Genomic DNA, 22,228 nt, shown 5'->3' with positions numbered 1-22,228 from the left:
AACTGTTTCCAACATAGGTACAGCATCATATCCTTTGGCCATATTTAGTTTCCAGATTTTTCTCCTTTACTTGCTAACAATATTCACACCGTAAAATATTCTTTTGAAGTCATCGATAAACTTAAAGATATTTCTCCACTGTCTTCCATTATGGTTTCATTTGATGTCAAATCACTGTTTACTAATGTTCCGGTCGAAAAAGCACTAAAATGTCTTGAAACTAGACTTCTGGAATTCTATTTCACACATACTGAAATTGATGAGTTGATTTCGCTTACTAAAGTCTCTCTCAGTCAATCCCACTTTGTTTTCCAAAATGAATATTTTTGTCAAATTGAAGGATTAGCTATGGGTAATCCTCTCAGTCCTGTACTTGATGACATTTATATACACTATTTTAAAAGTGAAATTATTTGATAAACTATCTTTTCGTCTCTGGATTCGGTATGTAGACGACACTTTCGCGCTTTCTGATGGTAATAAAGACGATTTATCCGCGATTTTATCTATTATAAATTCAATTGATCCAGCCATGGAGCAAAACGGTGCTGGAGCTGTCTGTTGAGGAAAGTATTAATGAAACTTGAAACATTTAGGTGTGGGAAAGAAATGTAAAATTTTGTGCTCCTGAAGAAGAGGGGCATACGTCTGATTGCTTTTGAAATCGGTAGTTTTTATTTAAAATCTGCGCCAAAGTAAGGTTGCTGGTTTTGTTTAATTTAAAGATGTAAATTGTTAATTAAAATCTAAAAATACTTATTGTTTTATTCAGCTACGCTAAGCGCGAATCTTGATCATCTTAGCATTCTGTCAACGAACCTGGACTGGTGTATTATAAATTCAGATATAGAAGCAATTGTCATACGGATATGCGGACATATCAGTACTTAATTATCACAGTTGTCAAAGAGACAAAATTCCATCATACTATCAGAAGCTGTGGTGCTTGAAGTTTTAATCACTGAATGAGTAACATGTACTTAATATCTGTTAAAATTTACTAAATATCTAACGAAACCTAGTTTTTTATTTTGTAGTTTCTAATTTACTGTGAATGAAATATGTATCTTTTCAGAACAAATATTTCAAAATTATATAGTTTACATAACAGATATAAAATAGCATCAAATTTCGTCGCTAAATGGGGCAGTATGGTAAGCTTTAAATGGTCTTTAACTAGAATCCTTTGCCCTGTTTGAAAATTGACTTCGCATTATTCAGTGTGGCTCAAGGTTTACCTCTTGAAACTTTTGGACCTCCAGTCTAAGAGTCTTACTCCTCAAGTTATAGTTTATATTGATGCTTAGCAGTTACGTTCTGCTTATGTCACTTGTGAAATTTATGCACAGTTAAGCGCCTTGAGGGCATTCAAGGATGGTTTTAAAGTAGTTGATATAGTCAGCTTTAATATGTTTTAATAGTTAAAATCTTTTGATACATTCCTTTCTTTATTGCTTTGAAAGCTATTAAAACAGAATAATAATGTTACGTTATTTTCTTCCTTCACGTTCGTACGGGGTTCGTAGATTTGGAGTGAATAACAACGACACTTGATGAAGTATCGAAACACACTTTTATTTACCAGTATTTCGTCGAACTGTTATAAACATTCTGACACGTTCAGCGACACAGCCTTCACACTGTCAGGCAATAACGGTGGATACAGCTTCACCGCAAAGCACCCGAGTACAGCTCCCAACTCTGCTTGGTCGTTCTCGGAACTCCACGAACTCTCGAGACTCTCCACGCGATGCAGTCGACGATGCACAAGACTATAGCTCTCGACTCGGCACAGTCTTAAAACAAAACTTGACGATACACTAATTCGCGATGCACTAAAAGACTCTCTCGATGCACTCGACGACCAACTCGGCGCTAGACTTCGAGACACTCGCTCAATGCCTGACTATCAGCTCGCTAGACGAGGCACACACACACTAACTGACTGCGGACCAGCAGGGTTTATATAGCTTTTGGCTTGTGTTCGAGAACATTCTGGGCTAAACCGGTAAGAATTCGTTCCAGAAGGTTCTCCATCCGTCCATGGTATATCGCGAATTTTGTCGCCAAATGGGCGATTTCTCGCCAAATATGCTATGATTTTAATTATTTGTGTGCTTATTTACTTGTTTGGTGCTTTTAATGTAATAATTTCGTTGTATATGTTTGTTGAGACATATTTTTATCTACTTATTGCATGTATAGGTGTTTAGTGCAATACTTTGTAGATACTGTAATTCTGAACCGAAGGAAATTTAACTAAGGAGCATCAGTCAAAAACTGGAAATATTATTAAACCAGTTCCTGAAAGACCTTCGCAACATCTGGCGGTTTCTTGTCAACTTGTAGACATTCTCGAAGTTTCTCGAAAACGCATTTCAAAAATTTGGAAAAGTGTTTTTCCCGAAGCTTCCAGAAGTGCCCTTCATCGCTATAAGTACAGTCACACTTTTCCGAGAATTCAGTTCGAGATTTCAATGAACTACAGCGTTACACAATATGATTTTTTTTACCAATTAGTGTATTTCAGTGTATGTAGAGCTTTTTTCCGTTATGGTTTTCTAGTATGGTTCTCAAAACAACTGAGCTGTAACTTCACGGAGGGAAACAAAACAAAAAAATTTATTAACTCTTAAATTAACCCTTCTTTCAGCTCATCATTATTTCTCATAAAATGTAAAACTGCATTGTAAATTCTAATATAAACAAAATATACGACAATGTAATTGCCAGTTCAGTTAACAGTCTTAACAAAGTATTCCAATTAATTCCTCTGCTGCGTTTCTGCAAACAAAGAACATAAATTGTCAGGCCAATAAGCTCTTCTTTTATTCTTCATCAATGTTCCAGTGTTACTTTTCGAAAGAAATTGCAACAACAAATGGCTGGAATTATTCTTCCAGTTTTGCTGCTGTAATCTCAACTCGAGTGGAATTTTCTTTCAAATAGTCAACTAATTTAATGCCTTTTGTTAAATCTTTGCTTCTAATAACATTAATCGTGATCGTTAAAGCCCGCCTTCGCTTGAAACTAAGAACAAATTAGTTGGATAAAGTTATCGGTTTAAAAGCGGGACTTGTTTTAGTTTTCTAGCCCTGTCGGATAATGAATGGAAATCACTAAACTTAAAATGTTGTTGAATTTTCTCCGATGCGAAATTAATCAGTAAAGCGATTTTTGTTGTAGCTAAGCGATAGACTGAGCTCAAAAATGAAATTTTTTCGAAAATGGGAATTGCATGTAAAAGAGCTCCCTGGTTTGAGTATCCTCTTCTAATTAGATGAAAACAATAGTGCTTTCTTCTCATGGTATATTTCACATACCTATTACGTATGGAACTGGGATGAAAAAAAAATTATTTGCTCGCATAGAGCGAGGAATAACAGATAGCAGTAAAATCGTAGACACTATTTGCTTAAAAATCAAACAATGTCTGACTCTCTGTATATATATACTTGTGTGTAAGATGTAATAAAATACGATGGCTGCTATTGTAGAGACATTAGGTACTTTTGGAAGCAGGCAAGATGAAAAATGAACAACTTCCTTCGCCGGTAATCGAACCGCGGATCTCTGGAATACGCGCCCAGCGTGCAGACCACCACACCACGAAGGCATGCGAAGAAGGCGGGAGAAATACCTTATATACTCTCCCCTGCCAAATTTCAAATTCCCGCACACTGCGTTTTGTACATACAGTAAGACCCCGCTTAACGCGGGGGATACGTTCCATCGAAGTAGAGCGTAATGCGAAACAGCGCTAAGCGAGGCTATCTTAACATGTAAATAATGGGGTTAGGGGAAGACGGATAAAAAATGGTTAGGCATTAAATTTAATAATGTTTTTTTAATAAAAATAAAATCAAACATTTATTTCTTACAAAAATAAAAACAATATAAACGCATATACTTTTAAAAACAAATAAAATTCTCAGTCAGATCATTCAGTCTATTCTGGGTTTCCAATTTTCTGCCTTTTTGTTAAGAAGGCATTATGATAGATTGGCTTAATGGCATATTGCGTTCAATTTCGTCGTCATGGATTGACGACGAAATTGAACGACTGTCTATATGGATTATAGACAGTTGTTTTTCCATTTCCTCTATAATGTTATTTCTAGAACGCGTAATTCTAGTTGCAGAGCTTGACGTAGTTGCAGTTGCCGATGACAGTATTTTTTCTTTATTCTTAAGAATTGTCCTTATTGTTGAAGTTGCCAAAATCAATGCAGCGCTAATTTGGGATTGACGTTTATCAGAATCTAATCTTCTAATCACTTGCATTTGAGTTTCCAGTGAAATGTTTTTTCTGGTTGCTTTCTTTTCTTGTTCTTTATTATCACCCATGATAAAAACTAAAGATCATAATATTTGCCACTGTATTAATCGTTATAGTATTATACAAATTTAAACTTACAATATTGTCAACAAATGTTTCAAATGATAAAAATGCGTCCACCAAGCAAGAAACACAACTACACTGTTTCGGATATGTTATTTGGAAACCTAGCGCTGCGCACAATTTCGGATAATCCCCGGGTTGAAATAAAAGAGCGCTAAACCGAAACAGCGCTAAACGAAACAGCGTAAGCGGGGTCTTACTGTATTAAGAATTTAAAAAAAAAAGTGTGTAATTTTAACATAAAATTATTGATTTAGCTTCTGGTAATCTTTGTTGATTATATTATTATAGGGAATTCTCATTTGTGCATTGCTGCCTGGAGCACAACCTTTGAGTTTTAGCCTATTAATATGTAGTGTCACCTGTGGCCAAGCAGTTAAGGCCGCTGAATACTGGTAGTTCGATCCAGGCTCAAACGCAGGCAAAAGTCCTGGTTACGTGCATATGAAAGGACTGTTTTCCCATGCGTAACGTGAATACGATCCAGTTTCTGTTAAAAAATCCTCTATGAAGGTTTCCCTACTCTTAAATTGATAGCCATCTTGTGCTTTGTTCCATAGTCAAGTAACCTAACCTATCAATTTCATTAATATAATGTATCATATATCACAAAATGCAAAATATAATTTTCATTTTTTAGGTCATCTAAACTCTATTTCGAACTAAGAGTTTTTTATTTCCAAACTACATCTTTTTTTAACACGTACTATGCGTATTTCAAGTTTTAATGCAAGTTTAATTCAAGTTCTAATGTCTTATTTTAAGCTAGGGTTCTAATCTCGGCTAACGAGCTTTTTCTGTGTGCGTGTGTGTTTCTGATTTTTCTCGTGCATAAAGAGAAACACGATCCGTTTTCCTGTAAAAAAGTTCAGTATGAAGGTACCTGTCCTTTTAAGCACATTATCCTCACTTGCTTTACTTTTAAACTTTTCTTAAGATATCCAGCTAATATCCTTTAAAAGAAACTGCTCAGTTTGCTTAAAGTCTGAAATACCTATTCTGAGTCATCGAGTAAATTCTAGAAACAGGATGAAAAGCTGTAAAATGGGCAGGACTTCTGAGCATAACATATTATCATATCGAGTTGCAGATTGCGTGACATTTTGTTGCGTCTATCAATCAAGTAGTTGTGTTAATTATCAACAAGAGATCAGTCAAGTGATCAATCATTTATTATAGAGGTGCTATTGTACTCAAAGTAACACCGTTATAGTAATATTTAAACAGGTTGAGTATATGTGCTTTACGTTCAGTCATCTAATAATCATCTGCAGACCTGTAGCTATAGCATGCGAAAACGAGCTAGCCTCGTTAATGTATTCGTCTCATTAGTTAAGCTTGGTGAGCAGAATATGCATGCACAAATTAAACTCTAAGACTGATCAGTTAGGTATACCAGTTGAACTGACAGAGGTTTGTTCCTATAATGCTAACCGAAGAGAAATCTATAGTATAGTGAGTATGAAGCTTTGTTGAGAATGAAGCTAATTTGAGCGAGAGGGATCAGTTATGTCGACGGTGGTTAGATGTATTGGATACTAAGTTTGTTCTAATGCAATAAGAATAAGCCAGAATTATCTTCTATAATATAAAAATATATATATAATATAAAAAAATTCTTGCAAGATTTTTTTTATTGAGAGAGCTTCATTATGAAATTCAGCTAGAATAACTTCTCAGTATTTTTTTAAAATTTTATGGTAAAAGTTTACAATCAAATAACTTACACTATATTTCTTTTTGGCGGTCACTTTTGCCGGCTGTATACCATGTCCGTAAAAAAATTTACGCAACTTTTATTTTCACAACCTTTCTTCGTAGACAAGTTTAATTATAGCAAAACACTCGAGGACTATCTGCCTAAGGGGAGGAGACCTTCGTGGAAGATTTTCTAAGGGAAACTGGCTCGTATACACGTTACACATGTGGAAAACCATGAAAACGCCCAGCCTGTTCTCCGGGATTCGAACCCCGCACCAAACTACCAGTGTTCAGAGGCTTTACCGTTCGGCCGCTAGTGGGCCTCATGCGCGTACCTCATACGTGGAGTACACATGCATTATGAATATTATATTTAATCGTCGGTTCGCTGAACAATACCATTAAATTGGTGTAAAAAATGTAAACACCGGCTATACATATTTTAGTGATTGCTCATGAGATTTTTTATTTCTAATGATATGCCTAAGGTAACTAAACATATTGTTTTCGCCAAATCACAGTTGTCATGAGTTGGCGACTTTTCGCAGGTAATCAGAAAGTGCTATTCCCGTTTGCAAGATTTAGATTCATAGCTTAAGGTTTCGAAGATTAGTTCTCAAAATTTCGAAGATTAGAATATGGAAAATTTCTAAAGCTGAGATATTATTTTATTTCGTTTTCATGTTATTTATTTATATAAATAGGTATTTCTGATAACCATGAATAGACATCTTTTTCACATCAATTTTTGTTAAATTAAACATAGATTGAAAGTAATTGTAATTATATACTTAAATAATAAATTGAGTGAACTGAACCTATAAAGAAAGACACATTCAAATGGAGATTTTACAATTGTGTGTACTCATTAATTATTTTATATTAACTTTATACTCTCCTTCCAAAAATCTGTCATCTGGGGTGATAGAATACAGCACATTAAAATTTCAGCGAGTGTCAAGAAAAGGCTGCTTCGCAAATATCTGTATTATTTTACTATCTATCAACAGCTCTTCATTGGGTTATTTTTTTTATCTCTGTATATTTGTAGATGAGCGAAATCATACATATATTTTTCAGATACATTAAGCATTCAAAGTTAAAATTCCTTCCTTGTTACAAATAATTTTTAAGCCCTATTCTCTTATTTCACTCATTTCCTCCTCCACATAGAATTAATGAGTTTACATGCGTGTTATATCGTATAAAGGATCTGTCAGAATAAGATTTTATCCCGACATTTTACTGTACAATCATATATCGCAATATTTTATGTCATTTCCTTGTAATTAATGCGGAAGCTAAGTAAATTAAAATAAAATGCAAATTGCCTTAGTTCTTTTTTACTCAATTTCCTAAACGAAGCCCGATGCCAACGCTGGCACTCTTTCATTAAACTAATTTTTCAGACAGTTACAATTAACGAAATAGCAGCGACCGGATTCTGAATCCAGCACCGGCAAATGTTAGCGTGACACTGCCACACTAGCATATTTTATGACTATGTCGCATCAACCGGATGTCCGTGATTGTCGAAACGCGGTCTGCTGCTGCCGTGCCAATGAGCAAATAAAGCCGACAAAGGCGGAAAAGCGATTAAATGTGATTCGGATCCGGAAGTTGCATATATAGGAAGAGGGGTGCTGGAGCTTTGAAATGCGTGTAGGCGAGTAATCCTTAATGGACCTGTGTTATCATTCGTTGGTGGAATCATAATGAGCAGCTGCCTGTTGGTTGATCGAAGGTTTGTTTAGCTGGGGAAGAAGTAGTGGAAAAGTTTTTTTGCTGATGCTTCATGCAGGACGTTTAATCAGTGGAGATTGTGATTCCAAGATGTTGGTAACTATCAAGTATTAATTTAGAAGTCAAACAACAAAAATCAGCGTTACATTTTCAAATTTTCACAGAACTACTTTCAATGGTTTTACCAAACCATCATCATCAGCTGCAAAAACGCAGGAAGAGGGGTGCTGGACTTTGAAATGCGGGTGGGCTTGTGATCTTTAATGGACCTGTGCTATCATTCGTTGGTGGAATCATAATGAGCAGCTGCCTGTTGCGTTTTCGCAGCTGAGGATGATGGTTCGATAAAATCATCGAAACTAGTCCTGTGAAAATTTGAAAATATAACGCTGATTTTTGTTGTTTGACTTCTAAATTAATATTTGTTCGGCATGTTGTTGTATCTTAACTATCAAGTATTTTATTCAGAAAATGCCAAGGTTGTATCTGAACCGGTGTCCGCCGATAACATCGCGGCAAAAACATCGCGCACGAAAACGTCGCGAAGAAAACAACGCAAGGCAAAAACGTCGTGCTACAAAATATCGTGGGAGAAAACATCGCAAAGAGAAAACATCGCAGTTCTAAAATATCGTGGTACAAAACATCGTCGCCGAAAATAATGCGGTTCAAAAACTTCGCAGTTTAGAAACATTGAATGAAATAAGAATGAAACTTCAGCATAGAAAATTAATGCAACGTATAGCACTCAATAGAATTTTAAACCGACATAGTTAACTAACAAAGGCCATTAATAAATCATTTTTATGAAGTTTTTACTGGTAATTTTTCATGAAAAGTATAACCTATAATTTGCATTTAATTTTTTATGCTTAAGTTTCCTTCTTACTTCTTCAGCAAAAATTTATTAGTTAATAAAAAGTATGAAAGTAAACATTATCCTTCTTTCCATCTTGTGATCACAAATCAATATGGGAATATCCATTTACAGTTATTAAAACCTGAAAGAAGCATGTCTGCGATGTTATCGTCATGCGATGATTTGTAGATACTTTAATTTTTACCACGATATTTTCGACGACGATGTTTTTGAACTGCGAAGTTTTTGAACCGCTTTATTTCCGACGACGATGATTTAGTACCACAATGTTTTAGAACTGCGATGTTTTCTCTTTGCGATGTTTTCTCCCACGATATTTTGTAGCACGACGTTTTTGCCTTGCGTTGTTTTCTCCGCGACGTTTTCGTCCACGATGTTTTTGCCGCGATGTTTTCGGCTGTAACCATCTGAACCGCAAGATCAGCATTCGTAGGCGTAGTTTTGTAGGTCGGTCATAGCAAAACACTCGAAAGCTGTTTACCTTAGGAAGGTTACCTTCATCGAGTGAAAATTATACAGAAACCAGGCTCGCAATCACTTTACATACGGGGAAAACCCCATATATCAAACGCAGATACTTCTTTCACTAGAGCTGACTGGATCAGATCATTTTCTGCGTTCAGTTGTCCTGTCTCCTCGACTGTAATGGGCTTTGTATATCCCATATGGCTGTAAGTTATATTTATAGACGACTGTACATTTCGTTAGGTTATGTTAAATTAGCTATTACAACAAAACACTCGAGGGGCATATAAGAGAGAAACGCTCGTGGAGGACTTATTTGGAAACTTGTGATCGCATTCCTCCAGAAACACCATGCAGCCATCCCATCCAACCAAAAGAATCGAAAGTCTATCTGCGTAAGAGGATGTATGCTTTCATGGAGGACATTTCGATGAATTTAGCACGTATTTAGGATACATACGGGGAAAACCACGAAAAGAGCCAAATAGCTAATTGTTCTCTAGGATTTGAATCCATCGAATGAATCGAAGCACTAATGTTCAGCTATTTTATGTAATCAGCCACATGTGAAAAAAAATTCATGTAGGAGCAAAGTAATTACCATTTATTGATCTTAATTACTCGACCAGTGAGGACATTTGCTGAAACATATCACATAAATATCTCAATATATAACAAAATTACGTTCGTTTTTTATATTTTTTTTACGTTTTCAATATAATTAACACAGAAAATAGATTGAGTATACAGGTTATTGTCTTATTTAGAAGGATTATAGTCATTAGATTTGTTGATGCAAAAAACATGAAAAATGTGGGATGCCCTCTCCGGGATTCGAGCACCGAACCTCCCACGTGCTAGCCAGACATGCTTCTATTACACCACGAAAGCAGGCGCTAAGGAAGGATAAAAGCAGGTGCAGCATATAAATATATCAAAATCTGAGAACATTTAATAGAAAAGAACTTAAAATGTAAACTGTAGTGAGAGGACGAAATATAGGTATTTTTTGTAGAAGCAAATTTGGTAAGAGAAAACAATAAATACGAAATATAGCAAATTTCAATCCGAACTTAATAGGTTGGAACATATATATAGAGAGAGATCTTTCAGCAGGAATCCATGCTTTCTGGAGGATTCAGAGTTATTAGAATCCTTTGAATTCACCTTTTGCACGTCAGGGCAGTTATGTAAAGGAACTGTGGAATGCATTCTGTGCGAAGAAGCATTAGTTAGTTAAAATAAAAGTTGACAGTGACCACTAAGCGAACAAACAAGCACACGTAAAGATTATGGAAAGATGTGTTTGTAATGGAGGAGGGGAAGATCGCAATCAACAATACGTTTTCGTAAAGTAATATTACGGTAGTAATGCAATTCCATATTCTTACTGTACATTGTGGTGCAAAAGTCGCATTTAAAGGCTTTTTCTCTTTAGCCGAGATTGCGTCAGAAAATCACGGGTTTTTATTCAAAGAACGATTTTCCGATTATCCTATAAACTATATTAGCTTATCAGCAGCTTTTCGCTCTTAATGCATTTAAGGTCCCCATGATGTATATAAAGTCTCCGAGCACTGCTAATTTAATTCGACTTCAACCCCGATGAATGTATTAACTGCATTTGCGTGTTCGTATTTATTCTTTTATGAGTAAGCTCAAATACAAGCTAGTTTCGTTCGGAAAGTCCTCAACGAAAGGATCCCTCAGCAAGCAGATAATACGGCATAGACAAAATAGCCGTAATGTGCTTTGTCATGTTCAGGTAAATTAAAAAAAAGTATTCATTTCCCCTTCTGTCAGTTAAACAAGTTGAATGAATGGATATTTTCGCGGTTTTCCTTCTTTGTACACTAAATGTATGATGTTCCTGCTTACAGTGCGCTCAACGTAACGGTCTGTCTAAAAGCTGTCAAGTACTTTATCATACTAAAGTATTTCTTTACTTTACCTTTCTTTTAACTAACTGGAATGCATTAAATTTTCTCATTTTTTTAATCTTGGGTCGTTTAAATGCACTGCTTTGAGTACGCAAGTTGCCCTAAACCGTAAATCGAAATAAAATTGCAATTTATATATATGAAAGTAATTTTTATACCGTTTTAGATTTAAAAATTAAAAAAAAAAAAAAAAAACTGAAAGCTTTCAGCTTTTATGTAACGCCCAGATGGGCGCTTTTCCCCCCTTCATTTGCAGGCACATACATTTCGAGAGCATTTGGGATAACACCACTTTTGAATAAACATATTTAAAACGGCATATATTTAGAATTTCCGATAGACTCGCGTCGTAGAGATAAAAATGTTTTATTCTCTACAGTGTTACCACTACTCGCTTTGAAATTGTTGAGCTTTTTAATCAAATATTCATTAAAGTTTTACAAAATATGTAATAGACAATGAAACAAATTCCGGCTTCCCATGTTTTTGTAGAGGACTATGCTATTTAAAATTTGATGGTTCCTGACACCGTTGTTTTTTCATTTTGAGAGAAACACATATTTGAATTTCATTAAATATAATACAAAGCGGTGATATTTGGTGGCAACAGTTTTAAAAGTGATACAGCCTTTCTTAGTGGGCCCACCAGCGGCCGAGCGGTAAAGTCGCTGAACACTGGTAGTTCGGTCTGAGGTACGAATTCCGCGAACTGGCTGCATGGGCGTTTTTGTGGTTTTCCCTATGTGTAACGTGTATACGAGCCAGTTTCCCTTAGAAAGTCCTCCATGGAGGCATCCCTCAGGCAGATAGCCCCTACCGTGCTTTGCCATAATTAAATAAACCAAACCTTTCTTAGTGATTAGACGCAAAATGCCGTTTCGAGTCTAATAGGCCTTCTGTACTAACTCCCCTTTGAGCTAAAAACATCGAATATGTTGCTAAGGTTATATGTTGAATATGTCCAGTTGGCTAAGTCTTATAGATTGGTTGTTTATAATTATTTCTCATATGTAACGTTGTTCTGCTAGAAAACATCCACGAAAACGTCTTTCAAAAGTCTAGTTGTCACATGCTTACTGATAACTTGTTAGCCATCTATCCTATTTAACATAGTATATGATTTCAGTAATTCTTTTATTGCTGAGAAATTAACAATTGTTCAGTTAAATAAATCTTTTCTGGGGTGCTTTTAATTTAACAAATCAGACAAAGCTATGAAATATCGTGAAGGCGCAGAAACCTTTATTTGTCGTTTTTATCTTGTTTTATTCTTTGAATCTTGATCTATGCTGATGGTTAAATTTCATGTGACTGAATTCATTTGGGAAAAGAAAAATAAATAATTTAAATTTATTTGAATAAAGAATTTCGGTTTCTGGGTATGGCTGTACCTTGCGAAGAGGCATCAAGGTTTAATCCTTCAAACATGCTTCAATCCGAAATTTCATTATATGTAAATTTCACTAGATTCAGTGCAGATATTTGAAAAATTTTGTTTTGAAATTTTCTTTTTGGGTAAGTCGAACAGGAATAAAATGGAAATCTTGGCATTTATTACAGGCAAAATTTTATCGTTCTGTTACATACCTGTTTCCTTTTAGCATAGGCATATATCACTATTACCATAGTCACACACTACTCTTCCGGTAGAATCCGAGAATCCGGCACATGTTGCCAGGAAATTACCAGGTGCTTTCAATCTCATCCCCCTATGTGGAAAATTAAGATAAATTTAAACAAAAAACACTTTCGGCCTCCCAGAAAGAGATATTTTACTTGCTAGAATTACTTTTATCTTTTTTAATAGAATGATAATATCAAAAGATTCATAGGTAAAATACCTACGTATTATTCCTTCTGAAACATTAGTTTTCAAGGATCATGTTATTTGTTCGAGAGATAAGGTCCCTAAGGCATTTAATATTCTGAAACAGGATGAAAATTCCATTAGTCTTTGAAACAAAGAAAATTGCTGATGATTCGACCAAAATTTACTGTGTACCACACTTACATGGGTTGCTGTTTCTGCTTCTTCAAAAGCCAAAAAATTAAGGTGCTAAGAACTAATCTGAACGTGTCTTAGATTATTAGATACACAATTTTTCATCATAATCTAAATATCAAGTTTTTAATATATAACGAGTCTCCCATTTCTGGGGAAAACGTTACAGGATCTGCGAAAGACAAAGCTCTAGCTTAATCACTTCACCGTTTTTCCAGACCCAGACTCGTCGATTTGGCAAGTGCCTTCAGACGTCAATAACGGCACACACTAACCAGTGCTAAATGTGGCTTGGATCGTTATCCCCGAGAGACACTCGTCGCTGCTCGTTTTCCATCCACCCCCAGAATGTAGCGAAAATGAAAAGAGGTGATTGATGGTTTATTGACTACACTTTCTCACAGCAAAGTTGTATATGGATCGCACAGAGGGAAGTTCACTTGCAGAGATGGGAAATAGGGGTGCACTTCCACCACCTTTTCAGCTACCATTACAATGGAACTACTGCTGATTTTGAAAATTTGGCTTTAAGTGATCGTCTTTGGTTATTTTCAGGTAAGACACAAGGGAATACAAAAGAATATTTTCTTCTTAGTAGGGCAACAATGTTCAACATCTTTGAAGGCGACCATCAGGCGAATTTCTAAAAGACAAAAAGAAACATTTCTAGGGCCAGTTTCAGACGCAAAAAGTTTATCTTTGGAGGAGAAAAACAGAAGCAAATATTTGAGTTTTGTAGGACGTGAAGTAATTAATTAGCAGTCTGGAAAACAAACATTTCATAATTTAAGAGCTATTCAAACAGTTTATACACCTATTCACCAGAATATGAATGATGTACATTTATCTGCAAATTTTCAAATTTCTACTGACACTTATAAAGACATCCTTGTAAAGGCTGTCTATTGGCAGTATGCTTGTTAACAAAATCCTATGTCCTGTCTCATCGTGCACCACACAGTTGCCGAGTGGTAAAAACTCTAACATTGGTAGTTTGTCCTACGCTAGAATTCCGGTGAACAATCTGGCCGCGTACTTTGCCTTAATTCAAATAATGTATCACTAACCTATCCTATCGTCTACCACTAACAGCAAATACGCATTCCGCATATATATTATTACTCTATGAAATAAAAAATTATGAATACATTTAGTAAAGCTTTCTCTTTCTTTCATTGACATGAATTTAAAATTTTATTTTATTCATGTGCTGCTTTTAAATATTCCTTTTAAAAGCAGCCTTTCGTAGGCTCTGACCAGATGAATGCTGAATGCTTTAGATTTGATGACTATCCTTTCGAAAAACTATAAAGGGTGTTTACGAAATTTTAGAACGATTTCGGGGCCGTTTAATTAAGCTTTGAAATGAACAGAACATTTTTTTAAGTATTCGATCTATTAGCCTTTTTTCTGAACTAAAAGGCCTGCGAAGTGATTTCCACAATATAAAGGATTTTCGTAAAATATACATGAGTGTTTTAATTTCCATTCCTCTTCCAGTGCTTTTTCAGAATCCATAAATCGTGGTGGATTTGCGCTTAGAAAGAGCTTGTTTCGAGAGAACAAAGGCTAAATAGCTCTTAGATGAGACTTCAAGAAATTTCGAAGAAATACGTTAAATATACGTTATGTATGCAATACCTATATCAGTCGTCATTTTTTCAGAGACTACAGTGGTACTTTTGATAGTATGACTTGTTGCCTTATCTTGATGACGTTCCACTTTATAGAAGTCAAGAGGATAAAGAAATGAAATTTCCTCTATAAATACCGGAGATACAACTTTCTCTTGGTAGTATTGAATTGATTTTAACATCTTTTTCCACTCTTCTTATTTTTAATTTTCCATTGTAAGAGAATCTTGCGACGATCGTAAACCCCTTCACGAAACTTTCTTTAATTTATGAAACCAGGTTTGTACAATTTTTAATGCCAGAAATTTGTATTCCAAAACATTTACTTTCTTTTAATTCGTTATCGAGTCCTCAGCAGTGGCCGAGCGGTAAAGTCGCTGAACACTGGTAGTTCGGTCAGAGGTTCGAATTTCGCGAATGGTCTGGCTGCATGGTCGCTTCAGCGTATTTCCCCATGTGTAACGTATATATGATCCAGTTTCCCATAGAAAGGTGCCTCCACGGAAGGCATCCCTCATCTTAGGCAGATAGCCTCATCAATTTGTAGCCCTGGAGGCCTTACCGTAATCACATAAATCAAACCAAACCAATTCGTTATCGAAATTGTTTTAAATATGTGTAAACATCCATTGTAGAAGCAGTAGATTTAGCACTCAATTTTTTAATGAAGCTAATACATGTGAAGCTCATCGTAGAGTAGCAGGGAAAATTTTGAACCATTTAACGTTACTGAACAACCTGCGCCAATTTCATATTTCCAACAAGTAAACATACTTTCGCCATAAGCTCGTCCATCGACTGTGATAAAATTCTTCCAGAATAAGAACTATATCATCTTTTGAGTCAGTAAACAGAGAATTAAAACTCAATGCCATATTTTAAAAACTTTTTCGGGTTTTACTTACATCACACTCTTTCCGGAAAAAAAAGTTATAAAATGTAAGAAAATTACATAAAAATATTTTTGACTAAGATCTTATTCAAGGAAATTGTTTTTCTACCGACATCTCCAGATGAATTCACATTACTAAAAAAAATACAAGTAACGATCATCACAGATGAAATTAGCGGAGATATCTATTAAGGGAAAATTGATTGGCATGCGTTGTTAAATAACGGAAAAGTTCCGATATGTCGCTATCCGGATGCAAATTAACTATTTTAATCACCACATAATATTCTTTTCATAAATTTTATTCCTGAGTTAGCTCAGCCTCAGGCAACTCTATAATACACTGAGCACCACGACGCGTCGTGACCGTAACTCTCTTACACGAGTTCGTTATATTGCTAACGGCAACGAAAGAACTTGAACGAATGAAGACTGAAGTGAACTTTGAACCTTGTTGAGTGAACCAAAAGCCGGTTCTTCGCTAAGCAGTATTTACAGCGATTATCGCCAGATAGATTTAATTCACGTCGAATTTTACAGGCGTTTAAATTATATTGTACGGCACGTAGCTTCTGACCTGAACGTACTAGATCTGGCTAGATAACGAACTTCTGACGGTGTGTTCTCTTTAGCCTTATTGGGACTTCCCTTGGTGAGTTGAAACCAGTTTCAGTCGAGTGAAGAGATATTTATGTATTCAACGCATTTTGAAATTTAAATTGGGAAAATGCACTTATATAGAAATGCGAATGTAATATCCTCATACCTTTTTTTTTAAATGTAATACCGTTTAAAAAAAAAATTATGAAGCTAACTAGAATCGGGTTCGTCATTTGTGGTAAATTTTTCGGTCCATGATGATAATATTTTGCTAGACAAAAAATATATCCCCCTAGGTTAGTTTTTTCAATACGCAAAAAATTAAAATAGAAGGACAATTTTTAAGAACTCTCTGCAATAAATTATTTAAATTACTTTGAAAATAAAAACATTGGTATAAAAAAGACGAACAAAAGGCGTTTAATTTAACGGTGATCAAGAGGTAACATCAGCACATAAATCTTTCTGTAGAAAATTGTTTGGTGCATGCTTTTTTTAGAAGAAAAGATATTGGTAAATAAAATTCGGTATTGGGTAACATGTAGATAGAAATTTTTAAATATGAAAAATATATAAACGAATTCATTACCTGATGTACCATACTTCTGCTACAGTAGTTTGCATCATTAAACTACTACTAACAGCTTTGAACAGATTATACCCATTATGGTTTTATTATTAAAATACTCTCCTCCGCATACAGTATTTTTGATGTTTCAGAAACTTGTCAAAAAATATTCAGCTCCTCTTCTTTGATTCTTTGCCTAAGACCAATACAAAAATTGAGAAATCTATGTAAAAAATATAAAATTCGAGATAAATTTTAGATGGAATAAAATACCCTATCATAACATTTTGTAAACATTAGTAGTTATTATGCAGAATATTTGCGTACCTGAATTTCACCAATATATCTATAAAAGTATATCAAACCGAAACCGGCCATTTAAATATAGCTATTAAAAATGCTGTTGGATGTATGTTGCAGGTCGGCTAGAATGAATCAACAATTTGAAAAGCTCATTTTTCATTATAGGCAAATAAGTAATAATAAATAGTAATAAACCGTGATACTATTTTAACAAGCTGAATGGATAATTTTCAAAGGATACTGTCAGTGGCAAAAAAGGTTTAAGTGGGAAAAAAATTGAATTAATTTTCTACTACTAGAAAACTTCTAATAGCAGGAATGAATGTTTGAATTGTTGGGTGTTTGTTGTTGTTGTTTGAAACTCTTGGGATCAATAAAGCGTGATCTTTGATTTGCGGACTTTTTTAATCAGTCGAATGAAATATTATAGATAACAGTTAGTTGAAAACAGTGACCAAATGAATAAGACTGTCCAACAGTAATAGTTCAATCCAAGTGTGAATCCCGGCTGACGAGCTGGCTGTATAATGCTTTAGGTAATTTAAATACGAGCCATTTTTCCTCAGAAAATCCTCTAAGGAGGATCTTTCTCCTCAGACAGATAGCTTTCGCGTATTTGGCTGTAAATACACCGTCAGATTTTAAGAAACATATTCCTCGAAAATGTGCACTCCGAAGCCTGAATTTTTGTTAGCCCGAAGGAGCGTTAGCTCAGAAGGGCTATTAATTTCATTTTGCCATTTTACATCGATTCAGTGTAAATGTTCGTATTACTTTTTAAAGTGTTGCCACCAAATACTATCACCCTGTGTTATATTTAAAGAAATTAAATAATGAAAAATCTGCATAAATGTATGTATGTTTCTCGCATTGTAATAAAACAACGGTACATAGAGCCATCCAATTTTGAGTAACGTAATCCTCCTCCGAATATGAAAGTCCAAATTTGGAATTTGTTTTATTATCGATTTCATATCTTGTAACATCGACTTGTAACGAATCTTGTAACGAATTTTTGATTAATAAACTGAACGATTTCAAAGCGAGCAATGGCAACACTGTAAAAAAAAAAACATTTTTTTTTTTATCTCCAGCGAGCGAGACTGTGAATCGGAAATTCTAAAGATATGCTCATTTTAAAATTATTTTGCGATATTGCCGTTCAATTGAATTTTATGGTTCAAGTGCGAAGAATATGATAGTTAATAAATAAAGGTAACACAGAAAACGTTAAAAAACGCCCCTTTGGGCGTGATTGTAAAATCTGAAAGTTTTCAGAATTTTTTTATTAATTCATATTTTGCATAAACTTCATAAAATTTTAATTAAAAAAATTCAGTAATTTGAACGTATGATTGTAAGTGTACAGAATCCATTTGATATCGCTTTCATGCATGATATTAAGTTGCTTTATTCATTCACAATACCATTAAATATTCATGGCAATTTAATATCAATTTCATGCGCATACTGTCTGCTACACACGTTTTTCATTACTCTATCATCTTCTCTTTCAATGTATACATATAACCATTTTTTGTGTGTCAGCAATTAAAAGTGTAGTGTCAGAATTATTGTTGTTGGGTTCTTGTGCATTGATGAAAAGAAATAAGTAATAAAACAGAAAAATGTGGTTAAAATTTAATTAGAAAATACAACGATTTAAAAGAAATAAACAAGTTGCCGCTCGGCAGAGCATAAGATATTTGTGTTTCATATTTAGTCATTTAACTCAGCTTTTAAAAAAAAGTGCATTGCCAAAATAAAATAATTTTATCTTACGCAGGCCATCGGTGGCTTTGCTATTGGCTTTCTTTTCAAATATTTGTTTATTATTGTTTAACAAGCTAAGCAATTTAGAAGCAAAAACCGCATCTCTTCATCTATGCTATTCCTAATTACTAGCAGGATCAATGAAATTACACTTACTGAACTCATTAAAATCATTACATGTTTGTTCTTTTTTGTAATAACTATTTAAGGCGTTTGGCACGGCTAGTCAAAAAAAAAAAAAAAAAAAAAAAAAAAAGATTGAAAAAAAACTGAAAACTTGATTTTTACGCCCAAAGTGGCGTTTTTTTGTTTCACTTACTCATACATACACGTTTCGAGAGCATTTGGACTAACGCCTCTTTGGGCTTAAAATACTTAAAAACAGCATATCTTTAGAATTTCCGATAGACAATCTGCCGCGCTGGAGACAAAAATATTTATTCCGTATAGTGTGTTGCCACTGCTCGCTTTGAAATCGTTGAATTTCTTAATCAAAATTCGTTAAAGTTTAAAAAATATGAAATACATAATAAAACTAATTAGAAATTCACGATTTGTGCGTCCAGGTACGCATATTCGTGTGGAGGACTACGTTTTTCAAAATTTGATGGTGTTCTAGGTATCGTATTTTTTCCCCACAGTGCGAGAAACATACATGCATTCATGCAGTTTCTTCATTATTTAATTTCTTTAAATATAATGCAGGGCAATAATATTTGGTGGCAACAACAATACGAAAAGTGATACAGCCATTTATAGTGATTCCACGCAAAATGCCGTTTCAAGACTAATAGCCCTTTCGGGCTAACGCTCCTTTGGGCTATAAAACTAAAAAAACTTGATACGTAAAACTTATTTTTTTATATAGGCATAAATTATAAAAATGAAAAATATTTTATGATATATACTGTGTTCAGTCATTTCGAAAACATTCACTGCTTAATAAAATATTTATCTAATGAAGTGTGCTTCCTTGATTTTTTTTTCTTTTCATAACTAGAGTATGGACTTTCAAACAGTAAATCAGCAATCATATTACTGTCAACCATCTATCATACTTTTCTGTTAATCTCTTTTTCGGCAGATCAACCGAAACATCTTCAATCAATTTTAATCGTATTTCTAAATTTCATGCTCCATTATTTTTCTGCAGTCGTTTTAACTATATAGCTAATCAGTTCAAAATTAAAAAAGAGGCTTGCTTGTAGATACGTGTACAGAATTACCAACTTCGAACGAAACATAATTGCAAAAGCATAAAAAAAAAAGAATTTACGCTACTTTGATTTGTTAGAAGTCACCAGTATCGCAGGCTTAAAATGAAGAACAATGACTGTGAAGCGTTTAAGTATGTGATGAATTATTGAGAAGTGTTACATTCTAACGATTAGGTTAAGTGTCCATGATACCTCATAAACGCTTAGGTTAAGTGTCCATGATACCTCATAAACGCTTAGGTTAAGTGTCCATGATACCTCATAATTAAAAAGCAATAAAATTAAAAATTCAAAAATTCTAGTGTTTTCTAAAAAATAGTTTTGCTGTTGCATTAAAAATTGGAAAGAAATGCTTGATTTGTTTAATGTATAAAATAGTTTAGGTAGCAAAATCAGATAGTTTGCTAATTGCGTTACTACCTATTTTATGGCGCTATTCCAATTAAGAAATTGAGGTCTTAGGCAAAAACAGTGCAATTCACATTAGCGATGTTTGCGTACGTTCTCAGAAATACTAGCTGCTTTGCCTCAGAAATACTGGCCTAGTATGATGCTTAATATTCTATAAAATGCCATATTGTTCATTTTACTTCTGTTATGTACAAAAAAGTAGTGAAAGCTTATGGATTTTGAAAAAGGTTACAATTATTTTATCCCTCATCTGATATGCTAACGTAAGCAAATATCGCTGCAGATTTCGTCTTTTTTTCCTACCGTAGTAGTCCCTTTGAAGACGATGCATGAAATGAAAGAAGTCTATGAAAGATGTCTTCAAACACTGTTAGTCGTTTAAAATAAACAGAATTATGCATTTTACAATTTAAAGTGTGCCATCCGCATTTCCTGGGAAGTATGCAAGATCTGAAATCACAGTTTATGATGTGGGTACTAATTGAACATCGCCTTCTGTGAGAAAACTCACAAACCATGACCGAAATCTCAAGAATATAAGCAAATGCAGCTGTAAAGTTATCTCATTTGCTGATTGAAGTCCCCAGCTATTATCACTGACAATAAAAAAAAATGAGGAAGAAGAAGAAGTAAATCTTCGCTTCGGATGTAATCCTCGAAAAACTAAAATGAGATAAGGAAACGGGTTTTGATTGGCAGTTACTTCAGTAAGACTTTTCTCGTTATCTTATTTACCACCCTATTTGAAAAAAGCTGAAGCACGTTCTGAGGCACTGTCAATTCTAGTAATGTCTGGGTACAAACATCCTGCAGCACTTGTGCCAACTGCGTTTCTCAAGATGCATTCTTTTTTGTCTAACTTTTAAAATATTCTGATAGCTTGCGAAGCTATCTTTTATATATTAGATTATTTATTTTTTTATTTGGAGATTCAATTATTTTTTTAAATAGGTTAAAAATACATCTTTGCATGAGGTAACACTTTACCTTCAAACTGTAATTATAACTTTAAAAAATGTTAACTATTCCGGTCAGTTTCTGAAATAAGACTAGTGCTCGTGTGTTATTCGCTACTGGGAATTTTGGTTGGTTCTAAAATATGGCTATTAAGTTACCAACATATGTCTACCTCCCTACTCCAACAGTATCCTTAACTTAAGGAACTATCCATTTAAGAACGCATCGAACTGTATGTTCTGTTAGGATATGTCTGGATACGTCGATGTATTTTTTAATTTGTTTTTTTCCTCGTGGGCTTCTGAGATTTACCACATGATGAAACAGGATATATCAGCTTTCTTTAGAATCACGAAATATTGCTGAAATATCGACATTGTATGGTACTTAAAGCTCTTGCTAACGACAGGCGCAATCTTTCATTCCTTGCCACAACGAATTCAGTAGGTTTGTTCTGGTATTACTGTCAGACAAGTGAGATAAGTCACTACAGCAAGCCATACACTCTTTTCAAAAATATCGAAGCACCATGAAGTAAGTGTTGTTTTTTTATGAAATTGAATATGTGTATAGCTCATATATAGATAATAAGATGATTAAAAAATCGAGGGCATAGTGCCTGTTCACGGCTCACAATCACCCATTGAATGTTCAAATTAGTGGTTGGTCGAACCGCCCCTGCCGGCAATGCATGCTTGAATTCATCGAGCCAAGGAGTGGTAAACGTTCCCAGTGCCATC

At 34.5% G+C, this 22,228-nt stretch overlaps 2 protein-coding genes across 15 annotated transcripts in view; one reads left to right on the top strand and one right to left on the bottom strand.

Annotated features, from left to right (window-relative positions):
• Positions 1-22,228, top strand: part of LOC118188251 (tyrosine-protein phosphatase Lar-like) — a 1,537,039-nt gene that overhangs the window by 810,569 nt on the left and 704,242 nt on the right. The gene's annotated exons all lie outside the window — the stretch shown is intronic.
• LOC118189724 (uncharacterized) overlaps positions 1-22,228 on the bottom strand; it is a 451,032-nt gene that overhangs the window by 261,344 nt on the left and 167,460 nt on the right. For 5 of the 6 annotated variants that reach the window (XM_085815775.1, XM_085815779.1, XM_085815777.1 and 2 more), the window contains exons 2-3: positions 16,849-17,023; positions 12,719-12,840 (exon numbers count right to left, since the gene is read on the bottom strand). In XM_085815775.1, the coding sequence (XP_085671901.1) occupies positions 12,719-12,757 (39 nt within the window). In that variant the 5' untranslated portion in view covers positions 12,758-12,840; positions 16,849-17,023. The remainder of the gene's footprint in view (positions 1-12,718; positions 12,841-16,848; positions 17,024-22,228) is intronic. The other variant, XM_085815776.1, reaches the window with a different exon arrangement.

The sequence above is a fragment of the Stegodyphus dumicola genome, chromosome 4 (genome assembly GCF_044657685.1).
Source record: "Stegodyphus dumicola isolate Sdum_Otavi_A_Nest chromosome 4, ASM4465768v1".
NCBI lineage: Eukaryota > Metazoa > Arthropoda > Arachnida > Araneae > Eresidae > Stegodyphus > Stegodyphus dumicola.
Note: the sequence above shows the minus strand (reverse complement) of the source record. Positions and strands in the feature narration are given on the sequence as shown.